A 19,048-nucleotide genomic window follows, 5' to 3' on the forward strand; every position below is an offset into this window, starting at 1 on the left:
ATTAAAAATCACAGAATAAACACAAGAAAAGTCTTGTATAAAGTTTATACTTCATCTGGAGGATAATAGTTAGGCTATTAATATTATATTAGGTTGCTTATTCCATATAAATGTCACTGAAAATGGATTCAATCTTAGAATCACAGATTTTTCTAACTTATTAGTTATTCTGATGTAAGTAATTTTCATAGATTATTTAAATATATATATATATATATATATTAGTGTTGCTACTGAATCAAAGTTGCTTATTCAGAAACATTTTCTAGATGTAGTAAAATGTTTTATTTCATTCATTTTATTCGCTTAGACTCAAAGTTTATTATATTGATAGTACTGAAATCAAATAGCACATCTTATATTAGGTGTTGGAAAAAATTCATTATTATTAAGATATTATACAATCTTTTGCTGTACAGATTTTAAAATGTACCTTTGAAATTCATATATGCAATTCATTTTCATGCAGCTTTCAAAATGAGGACCAGATTAAAAAGGTTTTGGTATTCATTCAAAGAAATATTAGCAAATTGCATATTACTCTAGCTTATGAATTATGAATTGTCTGCAACATAGGTTTCATTGGAGCACAATGAACATAGGTTTTAATTGGGAGCACAGAAAATTTTTATCAAAATATTTTAAAAAGCACATAATTTTTAGATTCTTGAAAATGAAAAGCTTATTATAGTATTCTGTAATTTAATTTTTGTATTATGTGTAATGTTTATAGTATAAATATTACACCTTATAAAAAATAAATTACAGAATAATTGTATATAATGTGCCCCCTCTTTTTGTGTCTGTGTTAGTTAAACCTGTTTAATTCTTCTATTTGTACCAAAGGCAAAGTATTATAATGTAGTCAAGTTTTAATGCATCTAATTTTATACAGTTAAACTAATATTTTTCCTGTCATTTTAGGTGTAGGCTCTAATTTTATCAAGCAAAATGGAGATCTTAAATCTGAACTAGGCATCAGCACTACAGCATGGCAAACAAAACAAAGTAATAAAATTACTGAAAATTATATCCACCCAAAAGCTATAAATTTTGCCAAAATTCCACAATATCCATATGAAATGCATGAAAGCAAAATTGTCTCCTTGAAAACTAAAACCCAAGGCAATAATTATCCTACAGTACCTGATAAGCAAAGTTTACCTGTAGCATCTCATCCATCTAGGACCAATCTTCATTACCAAAGAGCTCGCCAGGCATCAAAATTAACATCCCAAGCTACTTCAACTCTTCTGAGAAATCAGAAATCTAGTTACCCAGCAGCATTTTATTCCCCTTCAGGAAGATCTTTAAGTTTCAACAATATAGCTATGTCATCTGATGATAGTAGTTCTGAGGAATATGAAGGTGATGAAGATTTAAGTGATGAAGCAGTTCCTCACAGACATCAAGACCATATGCAAAATAGGCAACCTGCTTATCCTGGGATGGATCCAGTTTTTGCAAGGCAAGTGGCAGAAGTATATAATTTGCTCAGCCAAAGACAAAATTTTCTTCAGTCTCAAGTACATACAGCAGGAAGAAGCCAGTTAAATACTGCTAACTCTGCTGTAATAGATGAACTTGCACTTCGCATGTATCATGCTTTGAGAGTAAACCATATGCAGTCTCAGAATTCATATCAACAAGCTCTTACTCAGCCTCGAATATCAGTTCCTAAGCAAAACTTAGTTGCTAAAACAAAGACAGTTCCTTTTCAGAATGGTGGAATTAATATTCCTCAAGAATGTATTCAAGGAGAACGTTACTCTCAATCTCATCTAGAACAGAAGAATTCTAGCTATCCATACCATATGGAACATCACATTTCTGAAAATAACTGTATAAATGTGGTACACGAACATCCAGTTGATCTGCCACCTTCTGCTTACCTGCCTTCTAGAAATATTAACCCCGTTTTTAAATCTGCGACTAGTCAAGAAATTCATAATTTGTATACTTCACAAGTATCAAACAAAGGCAGTGTAAGTACACCTCTTGAAAATGAAAAAAATATGATTTATATGGGAGAGTCTGAAAGAGATCACATGTATGAAACTATACCATATGACAAATCAAAGAACAAAGTATTTGATGACAGTGATAATTTAGCAAAGAAAAATATAATCATGCAACCAGAAAGACTTGAAGAAAAGAATTTTATTTATCCAGCTGAAAAGGAATTAGAACACTTGCCATGCAAAGATAATAAAGACAAGAATCAGTTTTACACAGACAGAATTTCAGAAGTTGTAACAGATTGTGCTGTCAATACAAAATTAAAAAATAATGTATTTTGCCCTATTAAAGAAAATGATATACCTAACAGCAAATCTTTTGAAAATGTTTCTGCATTTAGGCCTGTAGTAGTGAACCATAAAAGAAGTATAAATACAGAAAACAATATTTCAAATTCTAAACCTGAGAATTTTGAAAGCAATAATGAAATGAATGGCATGGGTTTCTTTTTAAAAAATGTTCAACCCGCTATATCATCTTTGATGATTAATATACCTAAACCACCAACAGAAGCGTATACTGCTGCAACAACAAAATGTTCCTCCTCTCAAACAGATACTGAGTTATGTGATTCATCTATTGTGAAAAGTGTACCTGATGTAAAGCCATCAACAATATTAGAAAATTCAGAACTTTGTCTGAATAATGATGATTCATTCATATCAAATATGAATAATACAAATAATTCAATCACTGAAAGCCCTACTTATGCTAGTAGTAGCAGTAGTTTAAATAGTAGCTCGTCAGGCAGCACAATATCATCCTCTGGTAGCTGTTATTATTATGTGGAAACTCAAATTAAGCCACAGTTTACTATAAAATTTCCTTCAGTGACATCTGAAAATGGCGAAGAAACTCCACTAATTGATCTAAGGTCACCAACACTGCCAACAATGGGAATTTCTATGTTAAGTAAGAAACGCAGTACTAGTAGCAGTGGAAGTGAGCAAGGATCAAATGCAGGTTCTAGAGCTAGCCCCAGTGTAACTGCAGGGATGGAATCGGATGTAGCTAAGCCACCGAGAATTGTAACAGATGTAGGTAAGTAACAAATGCAGTACAATTGAAATTAGTCAATAAATATTTTATTAATAATTGTAGCATTATAAATGATAAATATCATATGTAGTCTTTAAATAAATACTATATTTTATGACTGTATTATATATTATGAAAGAGTTTTTTTTTACAATAATTAAGCTTTATTCTTTATTGTGAGTTCTAAAGTTTTTTTCTGAATAGCTGATAGACTAGTGAAAAAAAAAAAAAAAATATTTTATTGCACTGTGCTAACCGTTATTATAAGAACAATTTCTCTCTGTGACTAATAATGTTGCCTGTCTGTCAAAATTTGGAAATTTTCATAAAGCCTTTCCATAAAAAGCATTATAACTCCCCCTGAAAACTTAATCTAAACATTTCATTTATAATAAATCATAACAGTGTACTTACAAAGCAAATGTTAACTATGACTTGATTGTTGGTTTAATGTACATAGTTACAGTTTTTTCTTTGTGACCAGTACATAATATTAAAATAACCAAGAAGAAACTGTTTTTGGAGGTGAAGTATTGGCCCTTAAAGTTAGTTTTTGTATTTTTTATTTATAGATGAAACTAAAATTTTCAATCTGTTGAAGTACTTTATCCCCATAATCCGAGCTCTAATTTTGCTAAATACATGGAAATGTTTTAAATGAAGTACACTGTTTTGCAGAACTTTTATTTCTAAAAATTATTTTAAATTGTTATTGCACTCTTAATCTGTAAATTCCCTTTTTTCAATTTGATTAGGACAGGAGGTTTGAAAGAAATGAAAACAGGGGTATTTGTAATATCTCTTAATAAGTTTCCTCTAATGGACAGAAAGTTATTTTTTATTTATTTTATGCTTTTAGGTAATAAACATGCATAATGATATTTATTTTATATATTTCTAGAGCATACGATCTAAAGCGGAAGAGAACCAAATTCTGCCTTAACTACAGTATCAGGGCTGTTTTTGAAAACTTTTATAAAAATATCATTTTTCTCTATAAAATCGTTTTTGGTTATACATGCAACATATTATGTTTCAATTGCCACCAGAACAGAGCAACCAGCTCCATTTAATTTAATGAATGTATATAATGTATATGTATAGTGAAATGTAAATTAGTTCTGAGAAAGTAAATTTTTAATGCAAAATATAAATGCATTTCATCTGTAAACATACATATTTTATTGATATGGATATCTAAATAAATTTTTGCTTATTTGTATAAAATATAAAATTGTCAATGAATTGTTTGCTACAAAAATTTAAAATGCATAATATGATGGAAAATTTCATTATATTGATACTTATTATGTAATTTCCATAGTTTCCAGAATCAACTGAACCATAAAATTCTCAATTAAAAGGTATTTATAATGTTTTATATAGTGTATATTAGTAATATTATTATCATTTATAGAATATTTATATAGTGTTTTCATTCTTAAAAAAGGTATATTCATTTTTACATACTTTCTTAAATATTTTTATATACTTTCTTTCATTTTTTTAGGAACAGAAGTGCATAAATATTAACAAACTACAAGTAAATTTATCAGCTTCTTACAGTTATTCACAGTAATTAGATAATATAATTTACAGGTTTTCATTTGATCATTTTAGTTATATGTCTCCAAAAAAGTCTTGCTATTAATTCCACTACTAGTTGATATATCATAATTAATACTCATTAGAAGTGAAAACAGTGTTATTTAAACTAATTTGAATTGGAAAGAAGCTTACTGAAATATGAAATTTCTGAATGTAAAATATTGTTACGTGCGTACGGGTTCATTACGAAATGAATGAACAAGTCCGACGAAAAATGAACAAAAAAATATTATTATCACAAAATGCTTAAATTCCCTTAGATATTCTTTCAGTTTTAGTTATTAGAGACTGCAATGTTGTTTATCGTTTTAATGATTGGTAGAATTCGCTTACTGTATTATGGTAATTTTAAATATAAACAATTTATTATACTTATTTTCAGTAACGCCTAAGTTAAATGTTGGAAATGTAAATTTAAAGTAAAGAATTCGATGTTAATTTACAATAATAAACAATTCATTATTGTTATTTTTAAAAGAAAATAGAAACCACGCGTAGCGTAAATGCGAGAATACCATGGACCTTATAAGAAATAGACTAACCCAGTGGGCGGGGCATGCGTCACCGACATGTCGGCAAGAAAGAGTAGGGAGGATCTGGTTTACTTTAACATTGAAACCTATGGCGTTTGTATCACATAACTCTTTTTAATTATTAAATGTGATACGTTGTATAGTGATGAGATTATGAAAGCCACAGTTTTTTCCAAATATGATTTAATATATCTCATTAAAGCACTTTTTACTGCATTTCTTGCATTTTTTTCACGCGTAATTCTTGTACAAACATCTTTACTTTGGTAAAACCTCTAAGCACAAAATTTATGAACTTAATTTTGCATAAAAATAAAGTAAAATTAAATAAGATTGATAGTACATGATGAAAATTGATGAATTGATGCTTTGAAATAAATAAGTAAAATTAAACAAGATCTGATAATTTTTTTAAAATTTAATGAACATTTTCAAGCAGTGATTTTCCAAACGATAATAAAATTACAAAACGATAATATTTATTTGATTATATGATCATTAAATTATTAACATTAAAGTGGATTAGTTATTTTAATAATTCATAAAATTCGGAGCATAAAATTTTCTAAGCGTAATGAAGGGGATAAAATAAAATCTAGAAGCACTCAAATTTTATATTATGCCCGAAAGGAACCTTTTTTTAAAGTTTTGTGTGTTACCTATATTTATTGAATATCATGTTCTTTGCCCGTAAACCAAATACATTTGAAAACAGCATATCTTTAGAATTTCCGTACTGGAGATAAAACTGTTATTTTCCCTACAGTGCTCGCTCTGAACTCGTTGAGTTTGTTAATAAAAAATTCGTTAAAGTTTTACAAAATATGAAATAGATTAAAATAAATTCGAAATTCGGCCGTCCAGATTCCCATGTTCGGTTGGAGAATTACATTATTCAAAATTTGATGGCTCTAGATACTGTCGTTTTTGTCACAGTGCAAGAAACATACATGTATTCATGTAGATTTCTTTATTATTTAATTTCTTTACATATAATACAAAATGAGAATATTTTTAACAACAATTTGCAAGGAGACACGGACACTTATAGTAAAACAGCACAAAATGCAGCTTCGAAACTAACAGCCTTTCTAGGCGACCGCCGTTTTGGTTTAATAAATTAAATTAATAATAAATAAAAAAAATATTATGTAGAACTAAAAATAAATTAAAAAAAATAGTCATAATAAAATACAAGCAAAATTAATTATTACGGTTAAATACAATTTTAATATTAGAATTAAACGTATAAAAATTTTTAAGGCGTCAAAAGTGTTTATCACTATGATGTATTATGAAAGATAATTGAAATAAAATTCCTTTATAGAAATTGTGCTATAATACTCATCTATAATTTTAAAAAAGCAGCACATTTTAAACACAGAATTTTAAACAAAACTTTCAAAAATTCGTTTTTAAATATTTTAGTACTTTTTACTTATTTACACCAATAAAAAGCATAAAAATTGCAAGAGAAAATTGCTTGTTTGAAATTTTCTATTAGTTCAGATTTAAAATATTATTTTTTGAAAGAAGTAGTTACAAATTTCCTTACAGCATAGGAAAAGCTAAAAATGTATCCAGCCCTGAAAGCATGCAATAGCTTTATAATTATTTGAAACTTTAATTATGCTTGATAAATATGCTAAATTTTTAAAAATCAATCTCAATTTCAAAAATAAAAATATATAGATATTCTAATTTATGAAATGAGGCACTACATACAGCTTTTTCTTGATAATTATACACGCTGCAATAGGCAACCAATGTTAAATTTCTGCAAATCGTCCCTACTCCTCCGGATGTGATCAACGTGACAGCCAGCAACGCCTCAGACGAGAGAGAAAACCCATTTGGGTTAGTCTATTTCTTATAAGGTCCACGGAGAATACATTGTGACGTCACAGGCTTATTCCTACCCATTTATGGACGTCACACAGCTCCGCCTTCTCGACTTTGTTGGTGCAGTCTTTTCTGTCTTTTACCAAATTATTTATTAAGGATGTAATAGCTAAAGGTTTCTCATATTGTTTTGAAAATAACATCATTTTAACCTTAATCGTTTTTATTTATCATTCCTTAATATTTTTTTTTTATTTATCATTCCTTAATCGTGCGGGTTCTTTTGAATTGAATGCACAAGCCAGTTGCAAAATGAACAAAATAACACAATAAAAAAAAATGCCTAAATTTCCTCAGATATTCGTACAGAATTACCATATCTCACAGTAGTTATCTTCTAACTACTCAAACATTCAAAAGAACTTAATTCAAAACAGCTAGAGAAAGCTAATCCGCGAATTCGCTACAGTCAACAAGAGCAGTTTTCTAAACAACAACAAACTAAGTAACTACTATGAACTGAGAGGTTTTCCTCCTTTTATAAGAATTAAAAATCGCACGCAAGAATTTTCTAGTACTTTCTCGAAATAAAAAAAGAGATATTTATTAAATGTTACATACACGCGCTCTTGTATTTTCAATTTTCTGGCTTAGCTTTCTTTTAATATTCGTCACCCGCTGCGCTGCACGGGAAATAAAACCATTTAATTTACAATTCAACTAACATAAGCTTTTTACTTTTACATACCAAATTCATAACAATATTTTATGATTATAACAGATCATTCATAGAATTCTGAATTATTTTTATTGGACATCGCTGAAAGTTTTCAGTGCCTTTTATAGCCTGTTTATCTTTATATCAAAACTGATAGTTCTTTGTATTGTTGTTGTTTGAACTGAGATAGTAGAGAAATTTTTTGATAAAATATTGAATATTAATTAGGATTTAAGAAATTTATCAGATAGTCATTTAGAAATATTTTATTGTGAAAGCTGTGATTACAAATTAGAATATTTGTGAGTATTTTAAGCATCATATTTTACTTGCATAAATTTAGTTTCAATTTTCAATTACAATTGTAAATTTATATAAAAATGATTGTCTTAATTTTTTTAACGTTATTGGAATCAATGTAAGTAATCACATTGGACTTTCTGTAAATGCAATAGTGCAGTGGTCTTCTTCCATCTTTCCCTTTCATCACTATTAGAAGATTATTCCTTCCTCCCCTTTCCAAAATTTGAAAAAATATGTATACATTTATTTAGATTTAGATTATTTTTTAATGTGTTTCATAAATTAAATAGAAAAGTACAAAATATGGATAAATACCAAAATTTGAATAAAATAGTTTTTTTTTTAAATATTCATAAACTAAATATGTAATGGCTAAACAAAATGTTGACTGTATTCTTCTACCTCAAACCCCTCTAGGGAGAAATTTCTCTCTCAACACTTCCACTAGTGTTTTCTGTGTATGATTTCAAGAACACTGGAAACAGTTATGAGTAAAAGCTTGAAAAGTAACTGCAGTAAAAATGTATATAAAATATATTCATTTTCTGAGACCTGAAAATTATTTAATTTGAAAGGTGAGCTATAAAACTACATTTAGCATGTTTTACTTGTACATTTCAGGAAATTTAATAATTTTTTTAATCTACTGTATTCAGAAAAAAGTACATACAGAGATAATTTAAAAAATTGTAGGTTAGTGTAAAGCATGTAATTAAATGAAGCTGCGGTTGACCAAAATACTTAACAATTAGCCTTTGGCTCTGAGATTTAGTCTGAATATCTGAACCATAGTATAATATTATGTAAAGAGGTGAGGCTTTGATTCAGCATATTTTGTTTGATTATTAAAATTTTATCCTAGAATAAGTAAGTTCCTGACAAATAATAGAAATGAATTTTTTATTGGCTATTCTAGTACAGTACAAAGTCCAAAACCCAATATTTGGAATGATCTAATATCTGCACAACCAGCAAATTTTTTGGAAAAGGGAGAAAGAATGAGATTCTGAAAATAGCGTCTCACTTTAGTATATGCTTAATGCTTCAAGCAGATTCAGTAGAAATTTTTTATAATAAAGAATGCAGAAAGTCCTGATTTTTAACCCTTTGATGGTTATTAATGAGTTTGGTTTGCATTGCAGTTATGCACCACAGTGGGCACAAATGAACACAGCTCACATTAAAAATTTATGATGAAAACATAAATTTACAAATTTATGAATGACAGATATTGCATGTATTCGGGAAGGAAAAAATTGCTTATCTTGCAACTGCCGAAAGGTTAATTTCTATTTGGCATTAAATGAAACAATTCCATGTTGAAGAAACACAGTCATTTATTAGCTGAAATCTACACCATCAATAATATGTTGGTTCTGCATTCACTTTTATGCTTTCCATAAAGCAAAAAACTGAAACATTCTATCAAAGTTCATCTCTGATTTTATGCATGAACAACAGTAATTTTTTTATATTTTTTTGCTTACATCACTGCATGACTATCTGCTTATGGCAGTGTAAGAAATGATTCAAGCAGTGATATCTAAAATAATTTTTTTTTGAAATATTAATAATTAAATACCAAACAGCATGGTAACTTTTTGTGTTGATATTCTGCTTGGCGACAGTTACACATTTCAGCTAACTGTGCTGCAAAGTGTGGTGTATTTATGTGGACAAATGTAACAGAAATTTCTCTCCATATGCAAAGAATGAATTTTGTAAATGATATATTCATTGATAAAGATTACATTGCGTGATGCTTGCCTTACGAATTGATTTGTTATTGACATAAGCTTTAAGTATATGCCAGAATTTATTCATTTCGGACTCAGATAAGCATAGGTATATGCAATTAAATACAGTCGATTCTGGTTAATTGGACTACATCGGGAAGCGATCGTTTTGGTCCTAATAACCGGCTGGTCCGATTACACGAACATGTCCTATGTTGTAAGATGGGACATGCTATACGTAGCAAATGTAAATGTACATGTAAATCATGTACTAAAATGTAATTATGACCTTTATTGTACACACATGTAAAAAATTGCTTATCTTGCAACTGTCGAAAGGTTAATTTCTATTTGGCACTAAATGAAACAATTCCATGTTGAAGAAACACAGTCATTTATTAGCTGAAATCTACATGATCAATAATATGTTGGTTCTGCATTCACTTTTATGCTTTCCATAAAGCAAAAAACTGAAACATTTTTTGCTTTATCGAAAGCATAAAATAAGAGTAAATTTTTTCATAGAGAAAATTAATTTAGAAACAAATTCTAAGAAACAAGCTCCATGATACTCAGCATGCAAAGCACAATAAAAAACGAGTTCTTACCAAGTTCCAGTCAACATACAAAGAACTTAGCTAATGTGATCTGATGCATTCTCTTGACGGATTGCACGTGAATGAAATCGCCACAAACATCTAATGCAGCAATGGGACTGCCTTCATTTCTTCCTGCATGAAATACCAACCCAAAGTTTCAATGCATTTCCTCGCATTCTGTGTTGTCACTTTCTCGTCATGTGCCTTCTTGAATTTTATGTCATGTCTAGATTTCCATCAAGACAACCAACCTTCTGTAGCTTTAAAGTCATCGTGGCCCAGCTTTTTACCAATTTCTTCTGCTTTGCATTTTAATATTGGGCTGCTTACTCGCACAGCTCGTCCAGTAACAATGGCAAACCATTCATTAAGGGCCTCATCGACATCTGGATCCTTGCCTTCACGCTTCCGTTTTTTGGAAGTTCCTTCTCGTCCTTAACATTTTGCCTGTTTTTCTTGCAGCTCATTCTCTTGTTTTATCAAGCGTGAAATTGTACTCTTTGCGAACCCAGTAATTTCCACCAACCAACGCTGACTAGTGTTCTGTGGTTGTTGCTTGATCTTATCCAGGAAACCAATTTTTTTCAGCTAACATTAAGTCCTGTCGGGGCATTTTGGCAGGAGAGACAAGACACATGCACAGTTCACAGACTAAAGTGGTCTGAAGAAACCTTGGTGTTTTGGGTTCAAGATGTTGAGGTCAAGAGGGAGATAAAATGCTCACCATTCATAGCTTTCTTGTGTAAACTTTAACCATGATTGACAGGCGGGAATTCCTTTCAGGTGGAGCCGGATACTGTATTGTTCATTTCCTAGAAACTCGGGGGTGCAGGTCAAAGAAAATGGTCCACATGTTCACCTCCCACCGGTTTTGCTTTTGTCATGCACTTTAAGGAATTCCTGACCTTTGATAAAGCATTTTCCTGGGAAGCCGCAATACAGATCCTCCCATATGTCACAGACCACCTGTACATCCGCTGTATGCGGCTTCTGTTTCTTATTCGCTCTCACGTTTTTTGGTCCAAATAAGCGAATAATCTTAGGCTTATGTACATAGGATTTGGTCCGAAAAAGTGGCTGGTCCAATTAATCGGATTCGACTGTACATATAATTCGCAGCAGGTGATAGGAGCAAGAAAGTATTTAGTGGAACATGCCTTTAGTCATCAATCTCATGATACATCGCTAAAAGTGTATAGCAGATGCTAGGTAAGCATTAAGCTATGCTGTAAGGAGACACAATCAGAATTTACAATGTGATTCTAAATGCAGAAATATTGCTACTGATAATGATGAAAACGAATAAGAGGTTGCTGAGAACGAAAAAATTTCAGTTGAGAATTAATTGGAATTCTCAACTTGAACAGTGGAACTTTGTAAATTTTATCCTAGAAGAAATCATGTGAAGTAACTCGAACAACTTACATTGAAATAAATGTTTAATAGAAGGAAACAAACAAATATTAAGCCCCCCCTTTTTTTTTGTCTTGATATTATAAATGCTTCATAAACATCTATTTTATATTTTAAATTTTATAATTTCTACATATAATCTCACTAGATTTAACTGATGATTTAAAATCTGGAATTGTCAAAGTCCTGTCGAGTTCATATCTCGGACTTCTATTCTGTCGGTTCATATCTCGTATATTTTTTGATTCAAAATTGCTAAATATTCACAAATATTTAACATCAGAACATATCAACAGATTGTAATACATAAAAATATTTTCATAAGAAATATACTAGTTGTTGCCAAATGTGCAATATGTGTATATTTTTATATATGTTGTGAAAGTAATTATTTTTCAAATCATATGCCTCATACCTTGTATTATTTCTTGATTATCATCCTAATAGTAGCTATATGATGTTTCGAGATGGGTAAATAGGTAATTGATTATGGCAGATGCATTAGGGCTACTTTTATCAAGGACCTTCTAAAAAGTGACTTCTAGAAATCAAATCTATGATGAAACTACCAGTGTTCAGTGATTATATCCATTTGGCTACTGGTGGTCTTTTTAAAGTTTGGATTGGAGAAAGCAAATGTGTACTTATAAACCAACTGAAGTAAGTTACAAATGTCATTAAAATATATCTGTAGCCTGACAAAAGAAGTACAATAGTAAATGATGATAAAATTTGTTATCTGAGAAGCTTTCTGCTACAGGACTTCGAAACATATCATAAATGTACCTTAAGATTGGTACATCTTGAATGAATTTTTGTATATTATATGCTTTTCAACTTACTCTATATCCAGTTATATATACGTAGATTTAGTTTATCTTAACCATGCAACAAAGGATGATCATATGAAACATTCATTTTTTTGTGCAAAACGAAAGAAGTTAACATATCTGAGAAGTGTTCTGAGCTTTGTATATTATGGCACTTAACATTATTTGAAACAAATTATAACCCTTCAGGTGCTCAATTTATATTGTTGTAAATAAACACATTTCTTGTTGTTAGTTCCATTGCATGTTAATCTGGATCTATATGTTGTATTTAACAGGGTTATACATAAGATTTTTGTAAGAAAAAATTGTTTTTTAAGTATTTATGATTTTGTAAAGTAGAATGTTCCATCAGACTGATTGCAATTGTTGAATTTATCTAGAAATCAAATATGAATAGATTGTTCATATCATTATGAAATTTGAATAAAAAAGTGGAAGTCTGTTCTATGATAACATTTTCTGAAGTAATTGCATCAATTTAAAATTTCTTTGACTTAATTTGACTTTATCAACTTAGACATATTCCATTAGAATTAACTATATTTGTGATGTGTACCAGTTGTGCATGATGATATATCTATGTAGATCAGAAGTGCTCTTCAGATTTTTGTACAACTTTGATTTACTTTTATTTATAAAAACACAGGCAATCATACTATTATTGTACCTTTTATTAACTTTCATTTATAATTAATTTTTCTACAAGTACATTTTGGCCAACAAAAAATATATAGCGAAAGCATCCAGTAGTCCATTTATTTCAGGAGAGAAAGCTTTTATGGAATTATATTTTTAATATAATTAAAATAACTGTAAAAGCATTTCTCTCATGATGTCAGATTCATTTCTTGTTTTGCCAGATTACTTAGTTAAGTAAATTTAAGGATTGAATTATGGCAAAGTATGTAAAACCTATCTGCCTAAAGGATGGTTACCTTCAAGGAGTTATGTTACACATGGGAAAAACAATGAAAATGGCTGTGCAGCAGCTCATTTACTGAAATTTGAATCCTGGTTGAACTACCAGTGTTAATGGCTTTAGTTACTTGGCCAAAAATTTAAGATAATGTAAAAATATATTGATTTGGGCTCACAGAAATCTGTCATATTTATAAAGTGCTTACTTTGATCTGGTTGGAATAAATGAGATAAATTTTTATTTATTTATATTACTTTCTGAAAAAATGTATAGTTTCATCTTGTACAAATCTGATATTAAATCTTATGTAGTATTTTTAATATTTGATGTGTAACTGTGTTGTGAAATATAATCCATGCTTTCTCAATAACCAAAGTATATATATCTAAAAACAATCAAAAACTTATTTTTTAGTTTTATGGTCTAATTGAAGTTATTATTAAGGTAATTATAATTTTATTATAGTACAATTTTACCAATTAATTTCTTACATTTATAGTGCAATTTTACCAAATTAAGTTTACCATCTTATTTTAATATATAAGAAAATTAGATATTTATTTAAAACATGATACATAAATCAAAACAATTATGTTTTGCTGATCTAAGGTACAATAGGAATAGTGTTAGCTAGGCCAAAGTACGTAGTACTTTGTGTAACTTTGTGTGGGTACAGTTTGTAAAACTATGTGAAAGAAACTGGCTCCTATTTAAATTACATATGGGAAAAACAAAATCCCTTGCAGCTGAATCATGGACAGGGAACTAGTCTGTCAGATGCTGGATTGTCACTACTTAAACAGCTAGTAGAAAAAACTTTGCTTAATATAAATGCTGTCCAAAGATTAAGATATATTTTAAAAATTGCTCAATTTATTGCTATTTTGTTATTTAAATCATTATACTCTGATACTTTTGATGGAACATTTTATTTTGCAGATCTTTAAAAATTTTGCATGACTGCAGTAGTTTATTTAGTTTAATAATGCTTTTATATTTCACATAGGTTATTTTAAATAAAAAAAGTTACAGCTATCCACTGATTTTTGAAATTTTTTTTATCAAACTTATATTTTAAAGTAAATATGAGTAGCATTGTTAATTATTAATACAGGTATTAAATCAAATCATATTTGAACAGTATATAGTTAAAGTGAAGACTATAAAGCTGCTTATAAGTAAAAGTTCATTTACAATATGATACATATAGTATAACTATATCATATTGCCTTTTATTCTAAATTAATGTAATATATGCAATTTAATTTTTCAAGTCTTGCATTGCTTTTAAATGTAGGTTAATTGCTATGTATAATTTTATAAATGTATATGTGTTTGTGTACATATATAAATGTATACTTTTTTTAAAAGTCCACCTGAGGCAGCTAAAATTTTAATTGATGAATCGGTTTATTTTATATAAATATTTATTATTTGTATGATGTGAATTTGATCTAATAACTAGTTAGGATTTCTTTGTGTACATTTTATATGTAATAGGGACTATTACTGTGGAAACTAAAATTGTAAATGATTAAACAGTGGTTTCAGAATGTGAAACTATTTGGCTGTGAATGTTTTATCACAAAGTTGTTATTTAAGAATTGAAAAATTGGATATATCTATTTTTAAATGATTAAAATTTATAAAATCTAAGTTTTTCAGAAATGTGTATTTTAAAAATAAACTAACATTTTCAGTTTTTAGTCAGGAGAAATTAAATATGTTAGAAAGAATTAAATATTTAACAAAAAATAAATGCATTTTGATATTAAAAAGGGAAAATTATTTTATGGGTGAATTACTTGAGATAGATTTTAGTAAAAGTTCATTATGATAAAGAAGTATACACATTTTTGAAACCATAAGTGTAATCAGCTTCCTAACCAAAATTTAAAATGTCCTTTACTTTTTAACGTTTTATTGTTAGCACATATTAGAAACAGGATTTCCTCTGATTAAATCCTTCGGATGTTACAAATATTTGTGTAGGTATAGTCTGTTTGGGGAAAAAAAGCATTTTGAACTTTTTCCTTATGCTGATTCCATACGTTTTCTATATATTGTATTATATTGATGTTATAGTAGTCAGTCATTTGTATTTTCTCCTGTTCATTGTTGCAGTTCAAATGAAAAAAGATGTATGATTGTTATATACTTGTTACATGTTTTGATTTGTAAAATATTGCATTTTATGAATTTATCTGTATTAAATTACATATACATCTTTACTTGTTCTTATTGTAAATAAAATTGAAAAGAATTTCACTTGTGCCCTTTTTTTATTATCAAAGCATTACAGTCGATTCCGGTTAATCGGACTACATCGGGAAGCGATCGTTTTGGTCCTAATAACCGGCTGGTCCGATTACACGAACATGTCCTATGTTGTAAGACGGGACGTGCTATACGTAGCAAACGTAAATGTACATGTAAATCATGTACTAAAATGTAATTATGACCTTTTTGGTGAGGTACACACGTATGGCGAACATACATGTACAAACAAAATTACAGTCGAACTTTTTTCATTGAGAAAATTAATTTAGAAGCAAATTCTAAGAAATGATCTCCACGATACTCAGCATGCAAAGCACAATAAAAAAACGAGTTCTTACCGAGTTCCAGTCAACATTTGAAGAACTTATTCAATGTGATCTGACGTGTTCTCTTGACGGATTGCACGTGAACGAAATTGCCACAAACATCTAACGCAGCAATGAGACTGCCTTCATATCCCCTTCTGCGTGAAATGCCGATGCAACGTTTCAATGCATTTCCTCGCATCCCGTGTTGCACCAACTTATTAGCGGCATCATGACTTTCTTGGTCTTCCGATGCTGTCGTATGTTTTGCTGTAACGTCATAATCTTCATTTTCATCGTAGCATTGAAACTCGTTGTTGTCTCATTCTTTGCGATTTTGTACCTGTTGAAGCTCCACATGTAAATCATCATTTTCACTTTCAATGAGCATGTCCACATCCATATCCAAAACCAAGTGCTTAAAGCCACAATGAGAAAAACAGTTCTGAATTGTCTCACTGCTCACTTCTCGCCAGCTGTCGGCCACAAATGTAACTGCTTGTAAGATGTTGACCTTTGCACTGACTTTGCTGGCTTCTGACGATGAGGTCATCAAACTTTCTTCAATTGCTTCAAGGATGTAATTAACCAACCTTGCACAATAAAGGGTCTTCGAATTTTTTATGATGCCCATGTCCATTGGCTGGACCAAAGCTGTGGTCCTGGGAGGTAGAAATTCCAGTTGAACTTTCATCAAGCAATCGAAATGAAGATGTGCTGCACAACTGTCAAGAAGCAGCACTTTTCTCGACTGGCGTTGTCCCAATCTTGCAGCCATTCTTTAAAAAGTTCTGAGGTCATCCACACATTTCTGTTCGCATGATACACAACAGGTAAACTCTCCATCCTAAGTCCTTTAAAGCAGCAAGTCGTAGTGCTTTTTCCTATAATCAACAGCTTCCTCTTGTCCGTTCGTGACATGTTTGAGCAGCACAAAACAGTTACGCGATCCATCGCTTTTTTGGAGCCAGAGAGTGCAACATGTTTGTAACTTAACGAGCCGTCCGGTGTAGCACGATAATACAGCCCAGTCTTCATGGTGTAGCGAGGGGGGTGTATGATGCTACAGGCGCCGCTCGCAAAGGGGCACCAAATGTTCTCAAAGCAAGATTTTCATCATATCACTGTGTTTCTTTCGAGGGGGGGGGTCTCCAAAAAGGTATTTTGCGCCAGGCGACAGTTATGCTCGCTACTCCACTGCCCAGTCTCATCAGCATTGTATATGTCATCTTCTGAAAAATTTTCAAGAAGCTCGGGCAGTTTTGTTGATTTCCATTCTTCAGCATTAGCATTATCAGCACTTTCTTTCTCGCCATGTGCTTTCTTGAATTTCATGTCATGTCTAGATCTCCATCAAGACAACCAACCGTCTGTAGCTTTAAAGTCATCATGGCCCAGCTTTTTAGCGAGTTCTTCTGCTTTGCATTTTAACATTGGGCCGCTTACTCGCACAGATTGTCCAGTAACAATGGCAAACCATTCATTAAGGGCCTCGTCGACATCTGGATCCTTGCCTTCACGCTTCCGTTTTTTGGAAGTTCCTCCTCGTCCTTAACATTTTGCCTGTTTTTCTTGCAGCTCATTCTCTTGTTTTATCAAGCGTGAAATTGTACTCTTTACGAACCCAGTAATTTCCACCAACCAATGCTGACTAGTGTTTTGTGGTTGTTCCTTGATCTTATCCAGGAAACCAATTTTTTTTCAGCTAACGTCAAGTCTCGTCGTGGCATTTTGGCAGAGGAGACAAGACATGCACACAGTTGACTGACTAAAGTGGTCTGAAGAAACTTTGGTGTTTCGGGTTCAAGATATTGAGGTCAAGAGGGAGATAAAATGCTCGCCATTCAAAGCTTTGACATTAAAATCATCCCAAAAAGGTGATGAAATGATAGCTTTCTCGTGTAAACTTTAATCATGATTGACAGGCAAGAATTCCTTTCAGGTGGAGCCGGACACTCTATTGTTCATTTCCTCAAAACTCGGAGGTGCAGGTCAAAGAAAATAGTGCACGTGTTCACCTCCCACCGGTTTTGCTTTTGTCATGCACTTTAATTAATTCCTGACCTTTGATATAGCATTTTCTTGGGGAGGCGCAACTACAGCCTCTCATATGTCGCAGACCACCTGTACATCCGCTGTACGTGATCGACTTGTGACTTCTGTTTCTTATTCGCTCTCACGTTTTTTTGTTCCGATTAAATGGAATTTTAGTCCAAATAAGCGAATAATATTGGGCTTATGTACATAGGATTTGTTTCGGTTCTTTAGGATTTGGTCCAATTAACCGGATTCGACTGTATATTAAAGAAGTGTTTAGATCATACTTTTTGAGTTTTATTTCATAAATAAGATAATAAGAAATTTATAATATTCATATGGGATATTTAGAAAATATCTACTTGTATATATCAGGTCATTTTAAAAGTTTATCACTTTTCTGGAAACACTTTTTTGTTTTTGAGAATATTTCACTTCGGCTAAGGAAATTATTAGTATTTAAGTACGCTGCTAAGAGGTGTGTCTTTTTACGATCATTGGTTTGGAAATCACAAATAGTGTTCTGAGTGAAAAACATATTAGACTCTATGTGTTGTATAAAGGGCAAATGGCAGATTGCAAGAGAAAACAATAATAGAATGCATTCTGGAAGTGACTTGGTTTGTGATTTTTGATACTTTGGAAATGAAAAATTTTCTTTGTTGATACATGTAATGCATTTTCAAGCTGTAATATAAAAAAAATCTGATATTGTAAAGAAAATCCTTATTATACATTGAATGAAATTTCACAAACACACTTACCTGGAGTAATACAGTACGAAGTCCGAAATTTGGACCTTTTTTCCTTCTAAGAATTTTTTTCGTATGCTTCACATATTCCCATTTGATATTTTTTCATGATA

General features: G+C 30.7%; 1 protein-coding gene across 1 annotated transcript in view; it reads left to right on the forward strand.

The window, feature by feature from the left end:
- The window catches only part of LOC118199652 (uncharacterized), a 41,065-nt gene extending 25,236 nt beyond the window's left edge, over positions 1-15,829 (forward strand). Inside the window, exons 15-16 of the mRNA XM_085823564.1 lie at positions 925-3,060; positions 3,959-15,829. Coding sequence (XP_085679690.1) covers positions 925-3,060; positions 3,959-3,972 — 2,150 coding nt within the window. The 3' untranslated portion in view covers positions 3,973-15,829. The remainder of the gene's footprint in view (positions 1-924; positions 3,061-3,958) is intronic.
- Positions 15,830-19,048: the final 3,219 nt, after the last annotated feature.

Source organism: Stegodyphus dumicola, chromosome 9, assembly GCF_044657685.1.
Source record: "Stegodyphus dumicola isolate Sdum_Otavi_A_Nest chromosome 9, ASM4465768v1".
Lineage (NCBI taxonomy): Eukaryota > Metazoa > Arthropoda > Arachnida > Araneae > Eresidae > Stegodyphus > Stegodyphus dumicola.